Genomic DNA, 27867 nt, shown 5'->3' on the forward strand with positions numbered 1-27867 from the left:
CGAAATTATTCTTTGCATTTGACCCATCACCCATGATCACCCCTTGGGAGGTGAGGGGAGCAGTGGGCAGCTGCGGTGACCATGCCCGAGAATCAATTTTGGTGATTTAACCCCCAATTCCAACCCTTAATTAAACATTAAGGTTCACATCTCTAATGGGATCAAACCGGATACGCCAGATATAATTATTATTTATCTAAGCAGTGGCAGGATGTGTGTTTCCCACCTAGGCCTTCAGTCATTTCCTACTTAGTCCGACTTTAATAAATACCCCTCAAAATACCATAATTTATATCACCACATGACCACGGCTGGAGAAATGCTATACACTTACGTGGACCCCGACTTAAACAAGTTGAAAAACTTATTCGGGTGTTACCATTTAGTAGTCAATTGTACGGAATATGTACTGTACTGTGTGCAATCTACTAATAAAAGCTTCAATCAATCAAACAGAAAGACACTTGTGCACTACTGGTCATTGACAGTGTACAAAACAGGCTATATTTCGGCACATTTAAAAATCAATGAACCCGCATCATCATTTAAAACATACCTTACATGGTACTGTCAAAATTAAAATAATTGTAAAGAACATATTAAATATGGAAAACTAAATAAAAAAAATATTTGAACTTTTTCTTTGGGAGTTAAAAAAAGAGAGAACCGATGATTTCTCTGTTGGCCGGGTATGGCTCCGGTGACCCTTCCTGCTTTTCGCAAATTACAACTTGTGATTGGATTCTCATTTGGGAGTGACAAGTGAAAATCCAATCACAGTCACTTTTAGCGTAAGGCTACCTAGATGGGCTACAGTCAACAACTCGTGATCTGATTGGCTATCGCAACTGTCTATCCGGTAGAATTGATACAGCGCTGGAAACAAGCCAGCTGAATTCTGATTGGATAAAAGCTCCAACGTAAAAACAAGCAACACTGGAGCCTAATAAGACATGAAGAGAATATGATGAATACTTTATGGAAAGTAGATTAAAATGAACTATTAATAATCTATGATCATGATTTATGTTAGGCCAGCAGAGAAGGCCTTGCTGGCCCTAACGGCACACCACTGTATCCAAGTGATGTCATCATGGGTGTAGCTTGTGTTAGCATTTTCCTTAGAAGATAATCAACTCTTGGACCAACTAGGGGAAAAGAAAGCACTGTGGTTGACCATCTTTCTGTAGACATATACGGGCTAGCACCTCTACAGACAGAATAATTTAACATGCATGGGTACTCCATAGGATGCATCCTTAGTCATTTCAAGTGGTGTGTATTTTGCCTAACTTTTTTATAGGAGTGTATATTCACGTTCTGTAACTTTTTTTGGGGAACAATTAAACTGGAAGAAGGTCAATATATTGCTTCCTGCTTGTGAGTAAACACATACATTTTGTTTTTTGAGGACTTAAATGACAACTGATAAGTAACAAGATCACAAAGAGCACCAGAAGACATGTAGCACGGTTAAAATGTCAAGATTTCTGATAAAAACATTTATTTCATGTAAGGTAAATGTTTACATACTACATACGTCAGCACATGGATGCAGTGGATCAAACTTGTTTCCGGTCATTTAGTGAACAATGTAATAGTAGCAAAAAATGGGATAGCTGGCCTTGATATTGATCCCTGGCGAACAGGCCACCAGTTGGACTGGTTGGAGTCTTAAACCAGCGTGATGTCGTGAGCGAGGTCCTTCAACTCGGCGAAAGAGAGAAAGGCCTCGGATCAAACAGCTCTACTGAAAGAGTTTGTGGTGGTGGAAGATGTATTTGCTGGCGCTGGGCCGAGCTATTGAGCTGCATTGGAGGGGACTTTTTTGAGGCTGAAGTTGGACCAATTCACTGCTACCTTCTGGCGGGTTTGTTTTGCCGAATCGAGGCAGAACCTAGACAGGACAAACACGGTGGCAAGGGTAGAAGAGGCATTGGGAAACATGACATTTTTGGTTAATATTGTGATACAAGACAGAGCTTGTGTACAGTGCAACCTCTAAAGCAGTGGTTCTTAACCTTGTTGGAGGTACCGAACCCCACCAGTTTCATATGCGCATTCACCGAACTCTACTTTAGTGAAAAAAAAAATGTATTTTTTCAAATTCAAGACAAAGTTATATGTTTTTGGTAACACTTTAGTATGGGGAACATATTCTAAGTAACAAAGACTTGATTTAGAGTTATTTGGTTAGGGTTAGGGTTAGAGGGTTAGGGCCAGGGTTAGAGGGTTAGGGTTATAATAAGGCCATGCCGAATAAGGCATTAATAAGTACTTAATAATGACTAGTTAAGAGCCAATATGTTACTAATTTGCATGTTAATAAGCAACTATTTAATGGTGAATATGTTCCCCATACTAAAGTGTTACCATGTTTTTTTACTGGTGCACAAAATGAACCGTGCATGAACATCACCTTTTTCAAAGAACAAAACCAACACAGTGCATAAACTCACAACAAATTACACACCTGCAAATCAGTCTGACTTCTGCTGTTGCCGTATCCGTAACACGCCGATAGGGAGAAGTTTTTATTTACACGATGAGTCGGGTGTGTCTTGACCTCCGCCGAACCCCTGAGCCCGACTCACCGAACCCCTAGGGTTCGATCGAACCGAGATTAAGAACCACTGCTCTAAAGTTTAATGCTTCTTAAATTATGTAACATATCACACGTTTCAGAACAAACATGTCACAAAAGTTGTACAAAAACATACATTTGAAATGGCTCGCAAAAATTGGTGCTTCCACAGATTATGTCAACAAACAAACGCTAAAGATGGAGTTTTTGAAATGACAGAATCTAAAAAAAAAACATTCATGTTTCCTGGGCTCCATGGACGTGTGCGCGAAGTGTAATCTGGGCATCCAGATTGAGGAAGACCTGTCGTGGAGTGCGAACACCTCAGTGACCATCAAAAAGGCAAAGCAGAGACTTTACTTTCTGAGACTCCTCAAAAAGAAGCACCTGTCACAAAAACTGCTTGTGTCTTTCTATCGCTGCTCAATAGAGAGCGTGCTGACATACTGCATGTGTGTATGGTATGCCAGCTGCACGGCGGCAGAGAGAAATGCACTTCAGAGGGTCATAAAAACTGCCATGAAGATCACTGGCTGCTCTCCCCCCTCCCTAGATGTACTGTACAGTGCCAGGTGCCTCAAAAAGGCCCACAACATCATAAGGGACCCATCTCACCCCGAACATAACTTTTTGAACTGCTGCCCTCAGGCAGGAGATACAGGACAATAAAATGCCGGACAAACAGATTTAAGAACACTTTTTTACCCGAGAGCAATAGTGTCGCTAAACACAAGGCGTAAAAAAGAATGACTGTGCATGTGAGCTGTGTGTTTGGTATTTTTATATATTTTTATCTATTTATCTGAGTGCCATGTTCTTATGTTTTTATGTGTTATTATGATCATGTTTAGTTTGCTTGCAATTTCGTTGTACAATGTACTATGACAATAAAGATATATTCTATTCTACTCTATTCTAAAGATAATGTATACGTCATTTTAATTTAATACAGCAGTGTTTCGTAACCGTAGGACGAGGTTCCATTGTTGGGCCGTGAATGTCCCCCAGAGGGCTCTCAAAAAATATGTTTCTCAGCTGTGGTCCGTAAGGGCCGCACCAGTACTCAGTTATAATACAATTTTCCACCACTTTTGGCAGTAATGACAATCTCAAACAAACAGAAGAAGCCTGGAGCTAAAGTCATAGAAGTTTTTAAAGCGCAAAAATTATGACAAAAGTGATAAAGCTGTAGTTAATTTGAACTTAAATTTGATTGGCAGATTATTTATGTTACATATACACTACCGTTCAAAACTTTGGGGTCACATTGAAATGTCCTTATTTTTGAAGGAAAAGCACTGTACTTTTCAATGAAGATAACTTTAAACTAGTCTTAACTTTAAAGAAATACACTCTATACATTGCTAATGTGGTAAATGACTATTCTAGCTGCAAATGTCTGGTTTTTGGTGCAATATCTACATAGGTGTATAGAGGCGCATTTCCAGCAACTATCACTCCAGTGTTCTAATGGTACAATGTGTTTGCTCATTGGCTCAGAAGGCTAATTGATGATTAGAAAACCCTTGTGCAATCATGTTCACACATCTAAAAACAGTTTAGCTCGTTACAGAAGCTACAAAACTGACCTTTCTTTGAGCAGATTGAGTTTCTGGAGAATCACATTTGTGGGGTCAATTAAACGCTCAAAATGGCCAGAAAAAGAAAACTTTCATCTGAAACTCGACAGTCTATTCTTGTTCTTAGAAATGAAGGCTATTCCACAAAATTGTTTGGGTGACCCCAAACTTTTGAACGGTAGTGTATATTATTATTATTTACTATTAATTCAGTTGGAATTTATGTGTTTTAGCACTGCGCGATTGTATGTAAACGTATCAGTTTTTATGAGTCCCTTCTTTTGCAGTCTATTTGATTAGACTTTATTTTGTATTTAGTCTGACCTAAACCTTGATAATAATCTTTGTAATTAGCGCATGGTTTTAATATAATTTGATATGGTTTATCCTGTTAAAGGCTAAGGAGGTCAGATAAAATTGTTGACAATGATAAAAATCAAGATTAAGATTAGTAATTCAGTGTTAATATTTGAGTGGGCCTTGGGACCCTCAGTAGTAAAATCAGTTGGGCCCCGAAGTTAAAAAAGTTAAGAACCACTGTAATACAGTATGAGGTGTTAAAATGTGCGGCCGTAGTTGCTTTTTAGGAAAGCTGCTCACATGTCTGGTGTGTCTGCCTCGTACTATATGGCTATCAATATTTAATGTTTGCCAATGTGTCGTTAAATTAACGGTAAGTTGTTTTACTCTTTATGCATCATCATAGGGTGATTAGTTTTGTTTATTTATTCGGTCTGTCTTAATATACAGTTGTTAGCTTTTATTTAGACTAGTGGTTCTCAAACTTTTTTCACCAATTATTATCTCAGAAAACACTTAGCTCTCCAAGTACCACCATAATAAGCAACATTAAAATACAGTAGCGTAGTAGGCCTGGGTAGGCATTAAAACAAGGCAGGGATTTTATTTAACAAGTATATTTAATATTTTTATTACACACAGTTTGAAAAGTAACACTGTGTTTAAATATAGGAAAAAAAAAACCTGTACTTTAATCAATTGATTCTTTGGCGTACCACTAGATGGAGCCAGCATACCACTGAGAAACTCTGATTTTGACATTTGAGAATGCTAAAATTTTACCTAAATCTGGTAGCAAACTGACATCCTGGGATGTGTTGAGTTGATTACAATTGAAGCAATAAACATAAATGAGAAATTAGAACAAATCTGAGCAGCGTTAACATTATGGTCGACTTTGGAGGTTCCACCGTATTCTGACGTATGATTTTGCTTTGTTTACCTTTTGAAGTATTCCACTTCCCGATCAATTTCATCCATTTCTTTTGGATCCACATCTTTTGGCAGAAATACATCATCTGCAGAAAAAGTTACAAATACAGAAATAAATAAGAATTTGCAATCATGCACACAGTTACATAAATGTATGTAAATCAAGAATCTCGCACCGATAGCACTAGTGGATTTTTCCCCCTTGTTCTTGTTCTTCTTACTTTTCGCCTTGGATTGCACCTGCTGCTGCACATTTGCCGCAATGCTGGGATGAGCTTTGCTCTCGGGATCCTGCTCACATCTGCTTGAACGTATCTCAGGGTCACTTTTAACTTTGTGCACATTTGGGGGGCCCCCGTTTGCAGCAGTGGCTGCATTTCTGGATGGTCTGTTCTCGTCAGTTTTTTTCAAGCCGTTCCTCTGGCTGTCAGGCGACTGCTGGAGCTGTTTGAGCGCTGCTTTTGAGGCATTCCGAATGATTTCGGACACCCTTGACTCACTGACTTTTGGATTGTGCTCCGAAACAGATTGCTCCTGTTTTGGCTGTTGCTGCTTTTTACTCTTCTTTGACTTTGTACCAGCATTTCCGACTGTGCTGGTTTTAGGATCGGCAATGTCCTCCTTTGTTGTAACTGTTCCTTGGTTGGATACTTGTAACAAACTGTCACATCCAGAGGAAGTGCATTTTTCCGGGGAGCGCACCCGAATGAGCTTGGAGAGACTTGGCGTAGTGTTCAAGCGCTGGATGTCCTTAGACCCGCCTGTGACCCCTCCAGATGTGACGGTGGTGGTATCTGGGGATGTGTTGGTGTCCTCCCATCCATTGACCAGGTCCAGATGGTTCCTAAAGGTTCCCAGCGAAAGAGGGGCTAAGTCAAGGTCTATCTGCTGCAAATCGGAAGACCCGTTGAGATGAGACAGTAAATGGTTGCCTTCCAGCGTAGCTGCCTTTTTTGGGAAATCATTGACATCTAGATTGAGGTCGTACATGCTAAATGAGGCCCGAATCGAGTCTTTGATGGTGTTTTTAATCTCTTCCAGTCGACTGGTGAGGAAACTGTTGACTCGCTCAAGTTCCAGCTGTGGCCAGTCCAGTAACCGTGAAGCCTCTGAAGTGTCAGACATGGGCTCGTCCGTGGACTCTGATGGATTGGAGAGGGGATCACTGCCTGCAGCACCCATGTTGCCCTGTAGAGCTTTTTCCTGCAAAATAATATGTATGAGGTTGATCACAAATCTAATGAGAGTTAGAGTAAAACCTACAAAATTATCTTCCACTGACAGCAGTGCATGTAGTGCGCTACTGTATACAGTCCTGGTCAAAAGTTTACATACAATTGTAAAGAACAACGTCATGGCTTATTGAGTTTCCAAAAATGTCTACAACTCTTATTTTTTTTGTGATAGAGTGATTGGAGCACATACTTGTTGGTCACAAAAAACATTAATGAAGTTTGGTTCTTTTATGAATTTATTATGAGTCTACTGAAAATGTGACCAAATCTGCTGGGTCAAAAGTATACATACAGCAATGTTAATATTTGGTTACATGTCCCTTGGCAAGTTTCACTGCAATAAGGCGCTTTTGGTAGCCATCCACAAGCTTCTGGTTGAATTTTTGACCGCTCCTCTTGACAAAATTGGTGCAGTTCTGCTAAATTTGTTGGTTTTCTGACACGGACTTGTTTCTTCAGCATTGTCCACACGTTTAAGTCAGGACTTTGGGAAGGCCATTCTGAAACCTTAATTCTAGCCTGATTTAGCCATTCCTTTACCACTTTTGACATGTGTTTGGGGTCATTGACCTGTTGGAACAAACAACTGCACCCAAGAACCAACCTCCGGGCTGATGATTTTAGGTTGTCCTGAAGAATTTGGAGGTAATCCTCCTTTTTCATTGTCCCATTTATTCTCTGTAAAGCACCAGTTCCATTTGCAGCAAAACAGGGCCAGAGCATAATACTACCTGGGATTAAAGGCCTCACATTTTCTCCTCCAAACATATAGCTGGGTATTGTGGCCAAACAGCTAAAATTGTGTTTCATCTGACATCACATGGACAAAGATAAGACCTTTTAGAGGAAAGTTCTGTGGTCAGACGAAACAAAAATTGAGCTGTTTGGCCACAATACCCAGCAATATGTTTGGAGGAGAAAAGGTGAGGCCTTTAATCCCAGGAACACCATTCCTCCCATCAAGCATGGTGGTGGTAGTATTATGCTCCGGGCTGGAACTGGTGCTTTAAATGGGACAATGAAAAAGGAGGATTACCTCTAAATTCTTCAGGACAACCTAAAATCATCAGCCCGGAGGTTGGGTCTTGGGCGCAGTTGGGTGTTCCAACAGGAAAATGACCCCAAACACATGTCAAAAGTGGTAAAGGAATGGCTAAATCAGGCTAGAATTAAGGTTTTAGAATGGCCTTCCCAAATTCCTGATTTAACTGTGTGGACAATGCTGAAGAAACAAGTCCATGTCAGAAAACCAATAAAATTATGCATCTGAACTGCACCAATTTTGTCAAGAGGAGTGGTCCAAAATTCAAGCAGAAGCATGTGGATGGCTACCAAAGGCGCCTTATTGCAGTGAAGTGAAGTGAATTACATTTATATAGCGCTTTTTCTCAAGTGACTCAAAGCGCTTTACATAGTGAAACCCAATATCTAAGTTACATTCAAACCAGTGTGGGTGGCACTGGGAGCAGGTGGGTAAAGTGTCTTGCCCAAGGACACAACGGCAGTGACTAGGATGGCGGAAGCGGGGATCGAACCTGCAACCCTCAAGTTGCTGGCACGGCCGCTCTACCAACCGAGCTATACCGCCCCTTGGCAGTGAAACTTGCCAAGGGACATGTAACCAAATATTAACATTGCTGTATGTATACTTTTGACCCAGCAGATTTGGTCACATTTTCAGTAGTCCCATAATAAATTCATAAAAGAACCAAACTTCATGAATGTTTTTTGTGACCAACAAGTATGTGCTCCAATCACTCTATCACAAAAAAATAAGAGTTGTAGAAATTATTGGAAACTCAAGACAGCCATGACATTATGTTCTTTACAAGTGTATGTAAACTTTTGACCACGACTGTATATACTGTATATCAGTCTCGAACCTGAGTAGTCAAACTCATTATTGTGCTTACTTTGTGTTCAAATAAATTAACCAAGTCTAATCACAATAAAGTGTACTATTCTATTCTTCGTTTGAAACACTGGCTTTGGTTGTTAAAGTCATTGTATGTAACTTTTTTTTTATTACAAATATTTATTTTAAATAGAATCGGAATCAGAAATACTTTATTAATCCCAGAGGGGAAATTCAGAGCATTTTCCTCAATTTCACAGCCAATCATATTGAGTAACAGTTAACCTGATGATAAAACTACCAACGGTCAGTATGACCGTTTTAAATTAAAATTATCGAAAAAATCATGATATATAATCACACTTATAAAAACACATTGTCTAAGCAACTAAGCTAATCATTTGTGCGAATTGAACCCATGTGCTGTGTTTTCTTACACTAGAATGATCGACCTATACTCAAAAGAATACGAGCCCACTTTACGTTTATCATTGAAAAATCACTCGTAAACCTTTACAAATGAAGACAAATGAAGATTAACATTTAGAAACACTCAAATAAAAAAAAACATGGCTCTTAGGAAGCCAGAACAGTATTATATGTTTCTTCTGACAAGAAAGTATATTTTGTATGAGAATATTTTATAATTAAAACTTCCATTGTGTATAAGTACTTTTTGAGGACATTCAACAATACTGTAATAATAATTGTGATAATTTTGCTTACAAAAACTGTGAAATGTTCCTATCATCCATCCATCCATTTTCTACCGCTTATTCCCTTCACGGTCGCGGGGGGCGCTGGAGCCTATCTCAGCTACAATCGGGCGGAAGGCGAGGAACACTTACATCTCTAATACTGACTGAGCAACCGCAAAGGTCAAAGTGCGTTTATTCTGCCTGCTGACAGACAGAAGTGGCCAATTCTAGCAATACTTAAAAAACGTTACAGGTGGCAATATCATTATTGACTTTTTAGTTATTGTCCTTTTTTATCCTTCATTTACTGCAAAACTGAAGTGTAGCACAGCTGGAAAGAAACAAAATAACATGTAACATTTTACAGTTGCCATACCTTCTTTTTTTGTTTGTGCCGAGCCCTTTTAGCTGCTTTAGCGCTGTTAACAGGTTTGGGCTCTGAACTGTTGATGAAGTCCAACAACTCGTCCACATCACGGTTGTCAATAGCACCAGCCACTGTCAGCTCAGAGTCCTGACGCTGAGGCAGCTCCTCCTTACGTCGGGTCAGTCGCGACCGGAGCTTCTCTCGGATCTCAGCATAGTTTCGACTGGTTGGAGCAGCTGGAGGCTATGACCAAATCAATGTTTTTCAATGATAAAAGTGTCTTTACTTTGACTTCACATCATATTTAAAACGAGGGTGAAAAAAGAAAATGTTTTACCGCGTTGTGTCCGAAGAACTCGCAGTAACAGCAGTCGCAGTACTTTCCGTCCTTCTGGTTGGTGGAAGAGGAGGCGCAGGAGCTCCTCTCAGAGCTGCTGTCTTCATCCTCCACCTCCTCCAGCTCTGGTGACGGGTGACACAGCGTCCCGTTTGTCATTTTGTGCCCCTTACAAGCCTGGTCCCTGCAAATAAAACAAATATACAACATTTGGTCATTCGACAATCATAGTTAATAATCCTTGTGAGTACTGACCTGCAGGCCCCAGTCGACAAACTGCCTACATTGGTAGAGGCCGCGGTTCCCGTACTGTGTCCATTACAAGGGTGGTTACAGCCTGCCACCGGTGGGCCCGATTTGCCGTGTTGAGTGTTCACAGCAGGAATGTGGGAGTTTTTGCACGGAGTGGGCTTGTGAACTGACGTTGGGCTGTCTGAATTGGAAGAAGCCATTTTAGCGGTTGACCCGTGGAGGTTTGGTACCAGAGGAGAGAAAGGGCTATGAGCTGTGACACCGGAGGGGGATGAAGAGGTTACGTGGTTGTGTTGTCCCGAACTCGATTTTGGGGGCAGGAGGGAGGAATGTTGGGAAGACAGGCCCGTGGGACTGTTGGGGGGTACCGACAAGTCTGTGTGTTGATGATGGTCGCTGGCGTGGAAGGCTTCACCTGGAATATCACACGTGTCAAAACAAATGACATTATTTTATCTACATTTAAACCTAGTGTATGTCATTGGATAATAATCCTATTTTAAACAAAAAATATAACAACAACATTATATTATAAGAACAGATTAAAATATAAGTGCCTGTATTTGTCACAAACAGTGTTGGGACTAACGCGTTACAAAGTAATGTGTTACTGTAACTATTAGTCTAACACGTAATTTTTTATATTCAGTAACTCAGTTACCGTTACTACATGATGCGTTACTGCGTTATTTTACGTAATTGTTTATATAGTACCGGCTAGAAACTGAGAAGATCTGAGTATGTTTTATTGGAGAGCTGCGGTGTCGTCCTTCTGATTCCTCCTGTGTCACAAGGAAGAGAAGGGGCGCGCTGTGTGTGGGTGTGTGTGGGGTGGGGGGGCGTGTCTGTGTTTACTAACAAGACATCATGGCGGAGCCGAAGCCGAGTTTCTTAACATGGAGATATTCACGCTACTTTTCTTTTGTCTAGCACAAAGAAAAGAACATTTTAGTTTAAATGTAAGTTGTGTCTTGGATCAAAGATCCTATCTACTGCCCAAAACAGCAATTCAAATATGCTGAAACAGCTACAAAAGCAACATGCTTTGACGAAGCTAGTAAAGAGAGACACAGACTCCGATGCCACTTCACCTCTACCTCCACCACAACCTAAGGATTTTAACGGAGGGACTGCTAGCCAGGACAACATTGATAGAGCCATTGCAGCGTATGTGCTAGAAGACATGGAGGCTATTTCTACAGAGGGGTCACCCGCTTTCAGGCAGCTAATTAGCATGATAACGGGCGTCAAACGGCAAATGGCACGAAAACATTTTCCAAGTACTTAGACACAGTGGACAGTGAGTATATAAAAATGGAAAGCAAGCTAAAGAAGACACTCCAAACTCTGCCTCTGCTCATCATTCAGCACTGAAGGTACACACACTCTGTCAATTCTCTTATGTACTCTTTCATTCTAGACTTCTAGAGTGTTTGATTATCACATCACTCTAAATGTATAGACTATAAAGTTCACAAACATAAAGAGGGATCCTAGTGGGCCAGGCCAATCTTTCCTTTTCTCTAAACTAAAACTGGGGAAATGCGTAGAGTGTTCTGGGCTTCAGTACAGTGTTGATCTCCTGAAGACATGATTTTATTTCACAATTCCTTGAGAGAAAAAAACGCCTGGTTAGGCGTGTGTATATAGTGACATGACATAATCATGTCATGTGTGCCTTCCTTGGGTGAAGTCAGGTTTACAGCTATGTTGTGACATGTTGTTATTGTGCGGTTTGTTACTTATGTATGTTATGTTGCAGCGATTTAAAATAGTTTTGTCAATTTGTTCTGGCCCAAAATAAATTGGCCCTTTGAAACACATCTTTGTCTTTGTGTGTTGTATGTAGACCACATTGCTTAGCAGAGTTCAGTGATGCGAATGCATGTCAAGTTGATCAACAGATTGTATTATTCTCCAGTGCAATAACAGTACTGAAATAAAGGCTAAAAGAGCATTAATGGGAGCCTTAAATTTTTTTTTTTAAATAAATAACTAAATAGTTACTTTTCACAGTAACGCATTACTTTTTGGTGTAAGTAACTGAGTTAGCAACTGAGTTACTTTTGAAATAAAGTAACTAGTAACTGTAACTATTTACTGGTTTTCAGTAACTAAGCCAACACTGGTCACAAATAGAATAAGCATTTTTGAATAAGATGACTGCCGCTCATAGTTGTCTCGTGAGGATCGTGTTGCCAACTTGGTGACTTTGTCGCTAAATCTGGCGACTTTCCAATCCTCTTGGCGACTTTTTTCTGTAAATAGCTACTAGCGACAAATCTAGTGACTTTTTCCAGATTATTTGAAGACTATTTTGTGTCTTGAAGACTCTGAGGTGAAAGCACGCAGCAGTTACTTTCCTCAGCAGGCAGTGACGGGTGCTGTCGGTCAGCTGGTGCTGCCGCTGCGCGAGCAGAGTGGAACTGGGAAGATCAACATTTCCGAGTTCGACTGTAATTTTAAATGTAATTGTTTCATTACTGTCACACTTAAATAAATCACTGAATTTGATTTGCCCACTGTACACAGCCTAAGTCACTTACTTGCCTTATCTGTGTGTGTGTCTTCCTGTGACAAAAGTAGAACATCTAGCTAGCTAGCTCATTATGTCAGAGAGGAGACCCCCACACCTCCAGACTGCAAATGAAAAGCGCATGTGCAAAACTTTTTCCATCTTGGTTTTACAGAGCGAGATATAAATGTAAATATTTCTTTACCGTCTTGTCCAGCTAATACAAATCACAGCAACGTCCAAATTCCATTGTTTACGGTAATTAGCCAGTCATTAGATTTGGTTCATTAGTTAATTTTTATTCTTTTGATCAAATGTATACACTAACAAACAATGTAGAACACAATTGATTTAAAAAACAACTCAGAATCAACAGAAGAATGTTAATTTGCAGTTCTAATCATACTTACCATTTTTTCAAATCACTTTTGTGTCTCTGCTAAAGCATCCATTGCAATAAATTATAATATTATATTATCATGTTATAATATAAAGACAATATAACATACATCCATAAACCTGGATGCATATGCAAAAGTGCAATATATTTATCTGTACAGTAATCTATTTATTTATATCTGCACCTTATTGCTTTTTTATCCTGCACTACCATGAGCTAATGCAACGAAATGTCGTTCTTATCTGTACTGTAAAGTTCAAATTTGAATGACAATAAAAAGGAAGTCTAAGTCTAAGTCTAAATTATGCAAATGAGGTGATGACATCATCTAGCGTCTTTCTTTGCTGAGGAGTTGGCAACAATACATACGACGCATAAGCCCGTAATGCACGCAGACACACAAAAGCAGCAGGTGGCACCATCTTAAAAAACAGATGCTATGGTTGCAACATTCCTCTTGAACAGGATTGTAAAACCATACACTTCTGCTAACACTGCTTTTGTAAAGCAACATTGTATTGTTACTGATCTCCTACGTATGGGTGTGTGTGTGTTACATGGGGCGTAGCTCACATGCTCGAGGCATGAAGTGGGTGGGATATAATGTTTGCAGCATGTTTACAATTTAGAGCAATCTGGGCCGCCGTGTAACTGTGGCAAAACATTTAAGGACATATGAACTAGTGTAAATTACATAATGAATAACTGGCTATTAACTATTATTATAACTTTAAAAGTTAAAATTAAGCATTCAGTAAAACTTCTAAGGTCAAACAATCTATTCAACCTCCAATTTGTTCTGATGTTGAAACAACATTTTCCGTAAGAAATAATAAAAAAATAATCCATTCCAGGTTCAATCCTAAAATAGTCGTCTACCGTAGAAATGCACCAAAATTACAATTCTTGGCCAAAATTGAAAATAATGAAACCAAAGCAGAAAATTGTAAAACAAAAACACCAAAATATATAATGCAATTATTGTATGTATTGTACAAGCCAAATACTGAGTGGCACATCCGACAGGGTCAACACGTTCTGGCGCACATTCCTTTTCAGTGCGGTGTTGATAAAATAATGAAAATGGCAATCGTAATGTTTTGATTTCAGGTGGAGAACATATTTGCAGAAGATTCCCCTGTTGATATTTTCACATATTGCAGATCGCTGTATGAGGGTCTTTCTCGGATTTACCAAAGTGCGTTCACACCGCAGTCATTTTGCCTCCACTTCAGACAAGAGCATGCTTCTGCTTACGTCATCACAACATCCTATTTTGGCGCCGTTCCGGTGATAAAAGTATTTTGCCGTAAATTTGGTGCATCACTAATCTACAGGCAATGTTTTAGGTATTTATCTAATATTTTCCATTTTCATACATATGAAAAAAAAGCAAACGATGAAGCATTTAATCTTCAGATACTTGCTAAACAAATGCATATTTTACCTGAAAACTTTTGTTGAAATCCGAATTGGGAACTTTGATAATACGTTTCTTTATATGTAATAATCCTTTAAAATCCAATTCAAATCCAACCAGGAGATTCTCTGAAACCCAAGAAGTCCTACGCACCTGGTGGCGTTGGTCGACGGCACATAGTCTTGAAATGCTTGGGAGTGGTCTTGCACAGGTCCGCTGAGGTAGAGAGGGGGTTGCCAGCAGATGAGCCGCTGGAATTCTGGGTTGACGGATGACTGTAGGGACACACTTTGGCTACCGACGTTTTAGCAGACTTTCCGGGTGCTTCGTGGAGTCCTCTTTTCTCGTGGCAGACTGCTCCCGTTAATAAACCTGCACAAAGAAAGTAAAACTCAGTCAAGAATATAATTTTTCTTAATTGCAGTGAATGATGATTACTCGTCATCTAAAAATACAACCCTGAGAGATGCATCTGATAGTGAGTACCGTATTTTTCCGACTATAAGTCGCAGTTTTTTTCATAGTTTGGCCGGAGGTCCGACTTATACACAGGAGCGACTTATGTGTGAAATTATTAACACATTACCGTAAAATATCAAATAATATTATTTAGCTCATTCACGTAAGAGACTAGACGTATAAGATTTCATCGGATTTAGCGATTAGGAGTGACAGATTGTTTGGTAAACGTATAGCATGTTCTATATGTTATAGTTAATTGAATGACTATTACCATAATGTGTTACGTTAAAGGCCTACTGAAACCCACTACTACCGACCACGCAGTCTGATAGTTTATATATCAATGATGAAATATTAACATTGCAACACATGCCAATACGGTCGGGTTAGTTTACTAAAGTGCAATTTTAAATTTCTTGCGAAATATCTGCTGAAAACTTCTTGGTATGATGACGCTTGGGATGTAACGTCACGAGTTAGACAGGACATTTTAGTCCAGCACCGCGGCCAGCTTAAAGTCATAAGTTTTCATCGCAAAATTCCACATGACTCTGGACATCTTTGTTGGCGAATCTGTTGCAATTTGTTCATTGCATTATGGAGAAAGAAGCTGAGCAAGCAAAGAAGAAAGTTGTCGGAGCGAAGCGGAGTATTTTGCGAGGGAAGTCAGCAACACAACACAGCCGGTGTTTCATTGTTTACATTCCCGAAAGATGCAGTCAAGATCGAAGAACTCGGACAACAGAGACTCTTACCAGGAGGACTTTGACTTCGATACACGGACGCCTGTAGAGAACTGGGACAACACAGACTCTTACCAGGATTACTTTGATTTGGATACACAGACGCAGACGTGGTACCGTGAGTATGCAGCTGCGCTTCCAAACATTTGATCGCTTGCCCGTACGTGCGTGTCACGTACGTAACTTTGGGTAAATATATAAGCTTTATGAATCTTGGGTTAGGTGAACAGTCCTTTGGGCTGAGTGATTGTGTGTGTTGTGCAGGTGTTTGAATTGTATTGGCAGGTTATATGGACGGGAGCTAGGAGCTAGCATAACAAAAACCTAGGTGTTTGTTATGCGGGATTAATTTGTGGCATATTAAATATGAGCCTGGTTGTGTTGTGGCTAGTAGAGTATATATATGTCTTGTGTTTATTTACTGTTGTAGTCATTCCCAGCTGAATATCAGGTCCCACCCGCCTCTCACAGCATCTTCCCTATCTGAATCGCTTCCACTCCCCACTAGTCCTTCACTTGCACTTTCCTCATCCACAAATCTTTCATCCTCGCTCAAATTAATGGGGAAATCGTCGATTTCTCAGTCCGAATATCTCTCACTTCTCGCCACCATCACTGTAAACAATAGGGAACTTTGCGGAAATGTTCAACTGACTACGTCACGCTACTTCCGGTAGGGGCAAGGCTTTTTTTGTCAGATACCAAAAGTTGCGATCTTTATCGTCGTTGTTCTCTACTAAATCCTTTCAGCAAAAATATGGCAATATCGCGAAATGATCAAGTATGACACATAGAATAGATCTGCTATCCCCGTTTAAATAAAAAAAATTCATTTCAGTAGGCCTTTAACATACCAGGCACGTTCTCAGTTGGTTATTTATGCGTCATATAACGTACACTTATTCAATTGTTCACTATTCTTTATTTATTTTAAATTGCCTTTCAAATGTCTATTCTTGGTGTTGGGTTTTATCAAATAAATTTCCCCAAAAAATGCGACTTATACTCCAGTGCGACTTATATATGTTTTTTTCCTTCTTTATTATGCCTTTTCGGCCGGTGCGACTTATACTCCGGAGCGACTTATACTCCGAAAAATACGGTACAACAATGTGACGTGATAACAATTGAAAATAGAGGAGTAGGGAGCAGTTTGAAATGCCAAAAGATAAAAACTTGTCACACTTCCTTTGATTATAAGAGCATTAGAACTTGGACAAAACAGACAATAATGTAAGTAACGTATTTTACGCACTATAAGTCGCTAATGTTTTCCCAAGCTTTGAACCTTGTGACTAATCTATAGATTTTTCTTTACTAACGGCTAAATTATAGAACGGATTAAGCAAAGAAATCAAAGAATGTACTAAACTGATCCACTTTAAGAAACTGTTAAAGCTCACAGTTTTTAAAAAGTACAAGGAAGAAGAATCGTGATAACATCCATCACCTACCTAGGTTCCATTCTAGAGGCTAACCTTTCCTGTGATAAAATGGCAACCAAGGTAATCAAAAAGGTTAACCAACGAACGAGATTTCTCTACAGAATTTCCTCTCTGGTCAACAAAAGCACCTTGAGGATTCTGGCGGGAACTCTCGTTCAACCCTTTTTCGATTACGCATGCACCTCCTGGTACCCTAGCACCTCCAAAACCCTCAAATCTAAACTCCAAACATCTCAGAACAAGCTAGTCAGGTTACTTCTAGACCTCCACCCCAGATCCCACCTCACTCCTACCCACTTCTCTAAAGTGGGCTGGCTCAAGGTGGAGGACAGAGTTAAACAACTTGCACTGAGCCTAGTCTATAAAATCCGCTACACCTCCCTGATACCGAAGTACATGTCAAACTACTTCCTTAACGTAAATGACCGCCATAACCACAACACCAGGGGGTGCTCCACTAACCATGTTAAACCCAGATTCCGAACTAACAAAGGTCTTAACTCATTCTCTTTCTATGCCACATCAATGTGGAATGCGCTCCCAACAGGTATAAAAGAAAGGGCATCTCTATCCTCCTTCAAAACCGCTATAAAAGTTCACCTCCAGGCAGCTACAACCCTAAACTAACACCCTCCCCGGATTGCTAATAATCAAATGTAAACAATCAAATGCAGATTCTTTTTCTTATGCCTTCTGATCTCTCTCTCTCTCTCTCTCTCTCTCTATGTCCACTACTTGATGTCCATATCCCCACCCCCACCCCCCACCCCCCCTCCACACTCCTGATTGTAAATAATGTAAATAATTCAATGTGATTATCTTGTGTGATGACTGTATTATGATGATAGTATATATGATAGTATATATCTGTATCATGAATCAATTTAAGTGGACCCCGACTTAAACAAGTTGAAAAACTTATTCGGGTGTTACCATTTGGTGGTCAATTGTACGGAATATGTACTTCACTGTGCAACCTACTAATAAAAGTCTCAATCAATCAATCAATCTTACCTTATCACCTAATTAAAAAGGGAGAAAATCCTATTCATTTCATAAAGGATGAATAAAGACCTCAATGACTTTTCTGTTTTGTTTGATCAGCCGTTTTACTGCCCTGTTACAGGCAATGTTTGGAAACAAGATATGTAAATAAACATTAAAAAAATATTTGTATGTAAATATCTCATTTCACAGTGTACCGGTGTACATCTGCAGCTTATAGTCTGGTGCGGCTTATAGCCCGGAAAGTACGGCAATTTGTAATCGAATTCAACTATATATCAACTCATCTTTAACAACCCAAATAAAGTACTGTACTTCAGATTTGAAAATACATCAAAAGGTCATGAAGTCAACAATCAGTTAGTGACTGAACCTCACATGCATGAGGCCTGAAATTTGATGTTCATAGTTGTTAAAGGCAATGCAGTGATGACAGACCTTGTTGTGAGTGTAAAGAGGCGCCATGGTTGCAGTGTTCCCCCCCATGAGCTGAGTTCCACAGTCCTGACAGTTTGTGGGCTGACAGGAATGAGCTTGGGTCCCAATCCACAGTACTTTGCTCTGGGTAACCATTCCCACAGTTCTGGGACTTACAAGAGGAAGAGTGTGACAATGGTACCTGCAATAGGAAAACACACACAACAATTAATCAAGGGCCTTGCATTTCATCCTCACTAACAACAACAAAATAAGATGTTAGAGACACAATATATGAGGATTGGGGAATAGGCCAAAAAACTAATACTGTTAAATCACTTCAGGAGACTCTGCAGCAATGCTCTCATTCATGCTTACTATTTTTAGCATTAGCAACTATGAAGCCAAACGCGACCAAAATAAATTACCTTCAAAAGCTGATTTAGTATTTTTTAAATGGCTTACAGTCGTCTTTTGCCACATTTCGCTTCAAACGTTGCTGCTTTACTAGCAGTGGAGTCTTATTAATATAAATATATTTTAAAGTACTGTTTTGTTTTCCATTATTATGTTGTGATCACAATAGATATATTCGCCATGGGGGACTTCTGTTTTCATGCCAATAGAGCCATTGTTTACATGCCTGTTTTTCATCTTTGACTCCTGCCTAATCAAGAACACATTGGTGAGCCCTGCCGTGAGCGATGTCGAACGACAAACGCGGTAACAGCTCGTGCCATTCAATGCTAACAACGCGGCTGAAGGTCATGCTATCTTTGCGGCGACAATCAAGTTAACCAAGTTTTCGACACATGGTTTCAACATGTCAAAGCCAACCAATTTAGAGCAATTAGGAATTAGGATGTGACCAATATTTTTTTGGGGTTGTAACGGTTTTGTAGATAGATTGTATTGTGGTTTCAAAGTCTTCACAATAATACCTTGACACAAAAACTTGGTGAGTAGTTTTTTTTCAGCGCTTTGGCGTGGGCCAGGTCTGAAAATATGGAAAAAGGAAAAACGGAACGGCTTAAACAGGAAGTGAAGGGTGTGTTCGTAGTAGATGAGCGGAATTGTTGTTTTCTGACATTTATTCTAAATCTGTCCAAAACTTTTTGAGTTATGTTGCGAAGAAACACAAAAACAAACCCTGGCGAAAAGATACCCTCTTTGACGAAGGTAATTAAGTCTGCTGCACTCTGGACAAGTGGTCAAGTCGCCGTCACCCAGAAAATATATTTGAAGCCAGCGAAGCCAAACATCAGTAGGTGAGGTATTAACATTATTAAAAGTTAAATTGTTAGGTAACTTTTCCGGGAAACAGCAAATTCCAAACTGATAAAATCAATGTCCACTGTGGAGGACAATGTTTTTTAGGAAGTAAAAGTTGAAGGATACTAAAGTGAACATTGTTGTTTTATACTTGATGTTAACAGTGTCACTTTAAAGACACTCAACGGTAAGTTCTTTTGGAAATATTTGCTTGAAACAGTGGATATTCCTGCACAAGTATGTGGACTTAAAATACATAATAAATATGATTAGAACATTTTAGCATTATGTTTGTATTTAATTCCAGTAAGTGTGTTTATCCTAAACATTCTTGCCAATTTATTTTACACACTTTGGCATTTTAAAGTGTTTTTTTCCCCGACATATACCACAATAATATTGTACAGTGGCCTTAATACCCTGATAATATCGCACAGTGAGATTTTGATACATCCCTAGTATTTTCATAGTGGCCGTGTTGAGGGGAGGGGAGAGGGTTCCTGTTGAAATGCTCAGGCTGTTATCAGATGACAGTTTTGCAGAGGAAATTCCAGAATATTGAATTTGAATAAATAATTTATCTGTCTCTTATTTATATATGTTAAATGTATCATTCAGTCAACCTCCAGAGGATTAACTTAGATTTCTCTGGCTTCCCTGTTTTTTTTAAACCCTACCCAGAAGGGTACCAGTAGGGATGTAACGAAAATAATCAAAAATCCGTGATTGATGACTGAACTTTGAATAACGCACAGGCGCTAGCCTAAATTTTAACATAAAACAAGAATTAACGTCTTTCTCCATTAACAAATGACATCCCCCAAATAAAATGGGTAAAAAATTGCTATGTGCAGCTTATAATAATCAGGTGCGCGCTATAGCCAGGCAATTAATGTACATAAATGTACATATTTAGCAAATAGTAAATGCCTAAATAAATTTTACAACAACTATTTAAATACATTCATTTTTGCTTTTGTTTTGTGCTAAGTGTAGACAGAGTTTTTTCAATTATACATTTTATATTTTCATTCAAAGTTATAAGAAGAGTTAATTACACGCTATACAATTTTACAATATAACAATCTAAAAACATCCCTACTCTGTATTTAGGTTTTTGGATGATTTCAGGACCAATGTTATAATAAACAATGTTAAAAAAAATATATAAAAAAAGCTGTATTCACACACGTGTACTGAAAACAAGACAAACCAACCGAAGCGAGAAAAACAGTTTCTAAGGTGTGCTAAAGAAATAAATACATAATTACATAAAAACGCTAAAGACTACTTTGGACTGTAAAAGTTTTTGGGGTGTTTACTAGGGATGTAATGATGTCAAAATCTCACTGTATGATATTATCACAGTATCAAGGCCAGGTTAAGATATTATTGCAGTAATGTAAAAAAAATGCCATAGTGTGGAAAATTAAGTGCTACTTATGTAAGGATAAACACACTTACTGTAAACAAACACAGACTTAATGCTCAAATGTTTAGGTATTTTCAAAGTGCAAAGAACCGTGAAGGAACAGTGTTTCAAGTAACAAGCAAACGTAAAAAAAAACATTCAGTTTTAGTGTATTTCAACTGACGGTGTAAACATGCTGTGATGAGGAAAACTTGATTGAAATGCCTCAAAAATTGATGTTTGGCCTGGCTTGCATCTTGGCTTTTCGTCAATTATCTTTTCTGGGTGATAATTAATCAGGCGACTTCTCATGTTGCTTGTATTTCCGGACTTGCAGACGATAGCGGTCTGGCAATATCTGCAAACTGTATTTTGCATGTCTGTTACGTTTTGCGTCTTTATTTTTTCTTGACTGCGAAGCCAAAACGCGTCCAAACGGTCGGTTTTAACTTTGCGGGAGGATCCACGAGCTTGGGCTTTTTGCTCTGCTTCCCTGTGTGTCCTACCATCTTTGACTGAACTACGCTGCACGGGGGATTATGGGAAATGTTGTTTGGTGTGCCAGAAAAAAAACACTCTGGCAAGAATTGTGAGAATTTTGAAAACGCAATTCCGCGGTATTGACAAGAGAGTCACCACCCATGCAGACTCAGTAATCCTCCCTTTTAAGCCGTTCAGTCTTATGTTATGCATTTGCATCTACAGAAATTACTTACAAACTCGTGTATGGCATTTTAAGAATTGTAAATTGCACAATGACTGGCTTTTTTTTAGCCATCACCTCTTCTTGCTGTTGTATTTGTGTACAGCTCTGGTAATGGGTACCTTCGCACCCATCTGCACAAATGTACTTCAAAATGTAACAATCAAAATAAATACGACTTTGTTTTTGTTTACTAGGGCATGCATATATAATATGCATTAGTTTGACCATTTAAAATCAACGATAATAAAAAGGAGATGCTTGGAAATAGCATAAAAATGCCCCAAAAACTTGGAAAAACGCGATTCATAGCGTTACTTTTTGGTGTAACCATCATGAGCGTTCTGTTTAGGTATATTTCTTTTATATTTTGATAAATCATCATATTTATGTATTACTAAATTTAAATAGGTATTGATCAATCTTTAAGCTGTGTGTATTTGATTTCAGTTTGCTTTTGACACCTTATTTAGAATTGTAGTTGAAACTTTTACAACCTTGTGCTGCGCTCATGAGGGCGTAACCAAACTAGATTTAATTTAATGATCTTATTTTGAATATTTATTCCCTTTTTTACATTTAGTATATTTAAATATACTGTGTTTTATGTTTTTTTCTTTTTGGAACATGTACTATACATATAATACAATAAAGTCCCATATAAAATTATGTTTCTAGCAATACTTTAATTTTGCCTTTGAAAGTACACTTTTGGTTTACTTATGTCATGAAATCATTAAAAGGTGACAAATGTCATTTTAGCCTCATTTCGTCCGAAAGAGCAGCCAGTTACCTTATTTTTACCCTTGTATGACAGTAAAGGATGTTTAAAATGTTACCTGAAACATTACCTGTATTGTTAAAAATGATTTAATGCTGGTAACAGTTTGACCCTGGAACAGACTTGCTCATTCACATTATTTGGTAAGAGGTCGAGCAGCACCACGGAATAGACCTCGGTCTACTAAGGAGGTTCCAGTGTATTTAGTGAGTAAATAAACATAAACAAGATCATTGCTGACTACATAACCTCATACTAAAGACAATATGGCTTAACTAAAAAAATAAAGAATCCAGACATATGAGCCAGTTGCATTTACCGGTGTTGGCTGCTCCTGGGTGCTCCGTCTCTCTTCCTCCTCCACACTCTTGCAGCAGCTCTGACAGATCCACAGAGGCACTTCACCCAGCAGGGACTGGGACAGCGAGGGCACCGAATCGGCCAGCTTGCGCCCTGGCGCCTCCCGCAATAAAGCCTGGGAGAGAGCGGGCACGGCGTCGGCCAGCTTGGTGCCGTGGCCACCGGGGAGTCCGTTGACAGAGTTTGCCCCCCAGTCCTTAAATTCGCGGTGGCACAGGAGGCAGCAGGTGTGCATTGGCTACACAAGGACATACAAAAAAGACAGTGAATTTATTTCAACAGCATGTATAATTAGGAGCATTCACACAATTACCTGTCAAAGACATCATCTTGTTTGTTAATTACCACAACAGTGACAGTGGTTTGGTGCCTCTTTGAATACCTTCCGATATATGTGACGATGTCAACTAATGAGTTCAAATTCAACGACAGCCAGGAGTTAAAGTCAAGTTTTTTTGTTTTTTTTTAACTGAACCAGCTAAATAGTCCGAAAGATGAAAAGGGGAGGACCTTAAAAGGAACTTTGAGAAAAACTTTTAGTACTACTGAATAAGTTAAACAAACGACTACTGACTGGATAGGAAGTAAACAAGCTACAGCAACATCTTAGTTACATATATCACACACTACAAAAAAAATGTAACTGCCCAAAAAGAGATGACTTAAAAGGGTGCCTTGAGGAACGACTCCGTTGTAAATTACGTTTGGACCACAGTGTTGTGTTTGCTAGCAAGGTACAAATGCCAATACAAGGATCTGCCAATGTGGTTGCAGTGGTCCAAGTTCCTCTATACAACAGGTGTTTTTTTCAGAAATTTGATTAAAATGTTTTACCAAGTTTTAAACTAAACTCGGCAGCTTGTATGGTGTCATTCCCGGGCCGGATTTGGCCCCCAAGCCAAGTTAGACCAGGGGTAGGGAACCTATGGCTCTGGAGCCAGATGTGGATCTTTTGATGACTGCATCTGGCTCTCAGATAAATTTTGGCTGGCATTGCTTAACACGATAAGTAATGAATAATTCCGCTGGTAATCAGTGTCAAAAATAACGTTCCAAAATATAAAACATTCTCATGCATTTTAATCCATCCAACCGTTTCCTACCGCACCTGTTCAAGAAGTGGCATTAATGGTAAAAGTATTTGATCTATTATTGGTTAGCTTCAGAAAAACAATGTTATTAAAAAGAATAAGACACTTATTATACTCTAAAAATGTTGGTCTTATTTAAAAATGCACGCATTTAGTTCTATTCAGTGTTAAAAAATATTGTATGGCTCTACGGACATAAATTTTAAAATATTTGGCTTTCATGGCTCTCTCAGCCAAAAAGGTTCCCGAGCCCTGGGTTAGACTCTGCTTGCTGAAACATTCTTGCCTGAGATCATTTCTAGTCCTAATTGATAATACCAAATATAATGTTGAAAATATTTTAGCAGATGCAATAATAAAATGTGCAATAATAAACATGTATTTATCACACTTTGGTTAAATCTTAAAATCTCACCAACAAGCAGCCAAGTTCAGAGGTCAAATGTCAGGTTAGTGGGCTATTTAGTATCTGCAAAACGAGCTAGAAAAAAAAAGCTAGTATGCTAATGTTAGCATGTCAACAGTTAGCATGCGCCAAGTACCAAAATATTAGTCTTAGGCAGGGGTCGCCAATCTGTCGATTGTGATTGACCAGTCGATCATTGGGACCCTACCTATTAATATTACAACAGAAAATATATTAACATGACATTAGCGACACGCATTTTAACCCCTGAACACGCCCGCCGTCTCTTCAGCCTCACATCTTGTTTCCCCAGTATATATATATTTACATATATATATATGTATCATGATTACATATATATATACATATATATATATATATATATATATATATATATATATATATATATATATATATATATATATATATATATATATATATATATATATACACATATACATACAAACACACTTATATGTACATACATAGACACACATATATATTAATACATGCATAGTTACATACACACATATATACATACACATATAGTCGAAGTTTCTGTGGTGTATCCGTTATACACTGATCAATACCGAGGTAGAGCGAAATATACGTTAGGTCAGGAAAAAACACAAGAGGCTATATCATCCCTACAAGCCTGTTTACAATCCCCTGATGAGCAAGGAAACCTGTGAAACAGGCTTGTAGGGATGATATAGCTTATTGTGTTTTTTCCTGACCTAACTTATACATACACATATATGTGTGTATATATATCTATACATATATACATATTTATACATATACACGTACACACATACATTTAGGGTGACAGTTTACAATCCCCTGACGAGCAGGGAAACCTGCGAAACAGGCTTGTAGGGATGATATAGCCTCTTGTGTTTTTTCCTGACCTAATGTATACATACACATATATGTGTGTATATTTATACATATACACAAACACACATATACATTTAGGGTGACAGTTTACAATCCCCTGACGAGCAGGGAAACCTGCGAAACAGGCTTGTAGGGATGCTATAGCCTTGTGTGTTTTTTCCTGACCTAACGTATACATACACATATGTGTGTGTATATATCTATACATATATACATATGTATACATATACACATACACATTTAGGGTGACAGTTTACAATCCCCTGACGAGCAGGGAAACCCGTGAAACAGGCTTGTAGGGATGATATATCCTTGTGTGTTTTTTTCCTGACCTAACGTATACATACACATACACACACATACATTTAGGGTGACAGATATCCAGCCTGCAGAGCATGCAATCCCAACTTTCTGCAATTTAGACGCTAATCACCCATACACTTAGCATTCATTCTTTATTTTCGAATCGCAAAGCATCATTAGCCGTTCAGCACGCTCCGAAACACATGCACATTTTGCATTCAGGTGACAAAGAATGAATTGCGAGACAACACTGAGGACGTTTTTTTACCCGGACAGAGCAGGAATAAAGTGGCGGGGGGCTAGCTAGACGCTTACAACGCCGTTATTTACGGGCGCTAACTGGCCGATTAGCTCGTAGTTCGTTAGCCGTTTCCTGTGGTGTGTACACGGGAAGGTAGTAAGCACGTTTGCAGCATGCTAGCTGAGGGGCTAGCCTCCTGGCTAACACTAGCAAGCGGTGTTGAACGTCTGTTGTGCCGTCACCTGTCCTGCAGACAATGACACCGTCCTTACCGCCACTTCAACATGGGTGACAGACGATGAACCTCTAACGTTCCTTCTACTGTTATTACGTCAAGGGGTACAATTGATGTATGCAGTTTTAGAATATAATATGTAAGATTGTACTAGGGTGGGCGATGATGCGCTAGTATTGCAGTTATTAGCCGAACTGGCTTGCCTGGTTCGCCCTGGTGGAGGCGGTCAGCCTATCCAGTCCAGCATCCCCGCCGCCAGTTGCATCGCCGGGAGAGACTGGGTTCTTGGGTACGGTCTGCTGCCCAGGTACAAGCTCCTTCTGAGCGACGCCTTGTTGCTTGCTTTTCTTCCTCGCCATCGCGATAGGGGTCCGCGGTTACGCTTTCGGGCCAAGTTTTGCACCAGTTTCGGGGATTTCGAGAGCACACTTTTCGGTTATTGTCGGACCTCAAATGTTCCCTCTCTCCTCCAGTCAAGACAACAGTCAATATGGCGGAGGGCTGGCACACTCGGGAGTTCATAGGTTACACAGCAGCAAGTGCTGGCGCCGTGGCTTCACTTTCACAAGGGCGACTACAACGGAAATTGACGTGGGCGCTGAAGAAAGCGCCGCCATTTTTAGTGAGGGCAAACGTCTCCTCCCATAACTAAAAGTACGTTAAATCAAACATGGTTTAAATACCCTTCAAAACTTTCAATTGTTTTATACATAAATTTAAAAAAAAAAAACTTTTTTATAGACCGTACCATGCTATTTATTTTTTAAATTTATTTTTTTTATTTATGTATATTTTTTTAAATGTATGCCAATGATTATAAAATTAAATCAGACTTCAGTCTCTTTAATTTCATTAAAATATTTTATAATTCAGGGTATGAAATATAAATAAATAGCACATTCGAAAGTTATTGACAAAAACGTCTCCTCCCATAACTAAAAGTACGTTAATTCAAACATGGTTTAAATACGCTTCAAAACTTTCAATTGTTTTATACATAAATAAAAAAATAAATTTTTATAGACCGTACCATGCTATTTATTTTTTTATTTATGTATTTTTTAATTTATGTATATATTTTTTTATTTATGCAAATGATTAAAAAATTAAATCAGACTTTTGTCTTTTTAATTTCATTCAAATATTTTATAATTCATGGTATGAAATATAAATAAATAGCACATTCGAAAGTTATTGACAAAAACGTCTCCTCCCATAACTAAAAGTATGTTAAATCAAACATGGTTTAAATATGCTTCAAAACTTTCAATTTTTTTATACATAAATTTAAAAAAAAGAAAAAAAACAATTTTATAGCCCATACCGTGCTATTTTTTATTTTTTTTATTTATACCAATGATTAAAAAATGTAATCAGACTTTTGTCTTTTTAATTTCATTCAAATATTTTATAATTCCGGGTATGACATATAAATAAATAGCGCATTCGAATGTTATTGACAAAAAATATCTCCTCCCATAACTAAAAGTATGTTAAATCAAACATGTTTTAAAACTTTCAATTGTTTTATACATTTAAAAAAAACAAAAAACGTTTTTAAAGACCCATCCAGCCATCCAGCCATCCATCCATTTCCTACCGCTTGTCCCTTTCGG

The 27867-nt window shown here is 38.7% G+C and overlaps 1 protein-coding gene across 1 annotated transcript; it reads right to left on the reverse strand.

Moving 5' to 3' along the window:
- Positions 1–1487: 1487 nt before the first annotated feature.
- On the reverse strand, positions 1488–26881 carry fam193b (family with sequence similarity 193 member B). Its single transcript, XM_062045713.1, has 10 exons — positions 26455–26881; positions 23035–23313; positions 18570–18750; positions 14630–14848; positions 10145–10556; positions 9890–10073; positions 9562–9795; positions 5574–6600; positions 5408–5483; positions 1488–1897 (listed from the first exon to the last, which is right to left on the reverse strand). Exons 1-10 carry the CDS (start codon positions 26608–26610, stop codon positions 1801–1803), a joined length of 2865 nt encoding a protein of 954 aa, XP_061901697.1. The 5' UTR covers positions 26611–26881; the 3' UTR covers positions 1488–1800.
- Positions 26882–27867: the final 986 nt, after the last annotated feature.

This window comes from Entelurus aequoreus, linkage group LG04, assembly GCF_033978785.1.
Source record: "Entelurus aequoreus isolate RoL-2023_Sb linkage group LG04, RoL_Eaeq_v1.1, whole genome shotgun sequence".
Lineage (NCBI taxonomy): Eukaryota > Metazoa > Chordata > Actinopteri > Syngnathiformes > Syngnathidae > Entelurus > Entelurus aequoreus.

What these genes read in the sequence shown, in the direction of transcription:
- fam193b (XM_062045713.1), bottom strand. Translation starts at nt 26,610, where the DNA reads ATGGCGAGGAAGAAAAGCAAGCAACAAGGCGTCGCTCAGAAGGAGCTT. An exon ending in AGTTCTTCGGACACAACGCG is followed by an intron (nt 9,796 to 9,889) that starts GTAAAACATTTT and finishes ATTTGGTCATAG; the next exon opens with CCTCCAGCTGCTCCAACCAG. An exon ending in AAAATCCACTAGTGCTATCG is followed by an intron (nt 5,484 to 5,573) that starts GTGCGAGATTCT and finishes CTTTTTCTGCAG; the next exon opens with ATGATGTATTTCTGCCAAAA.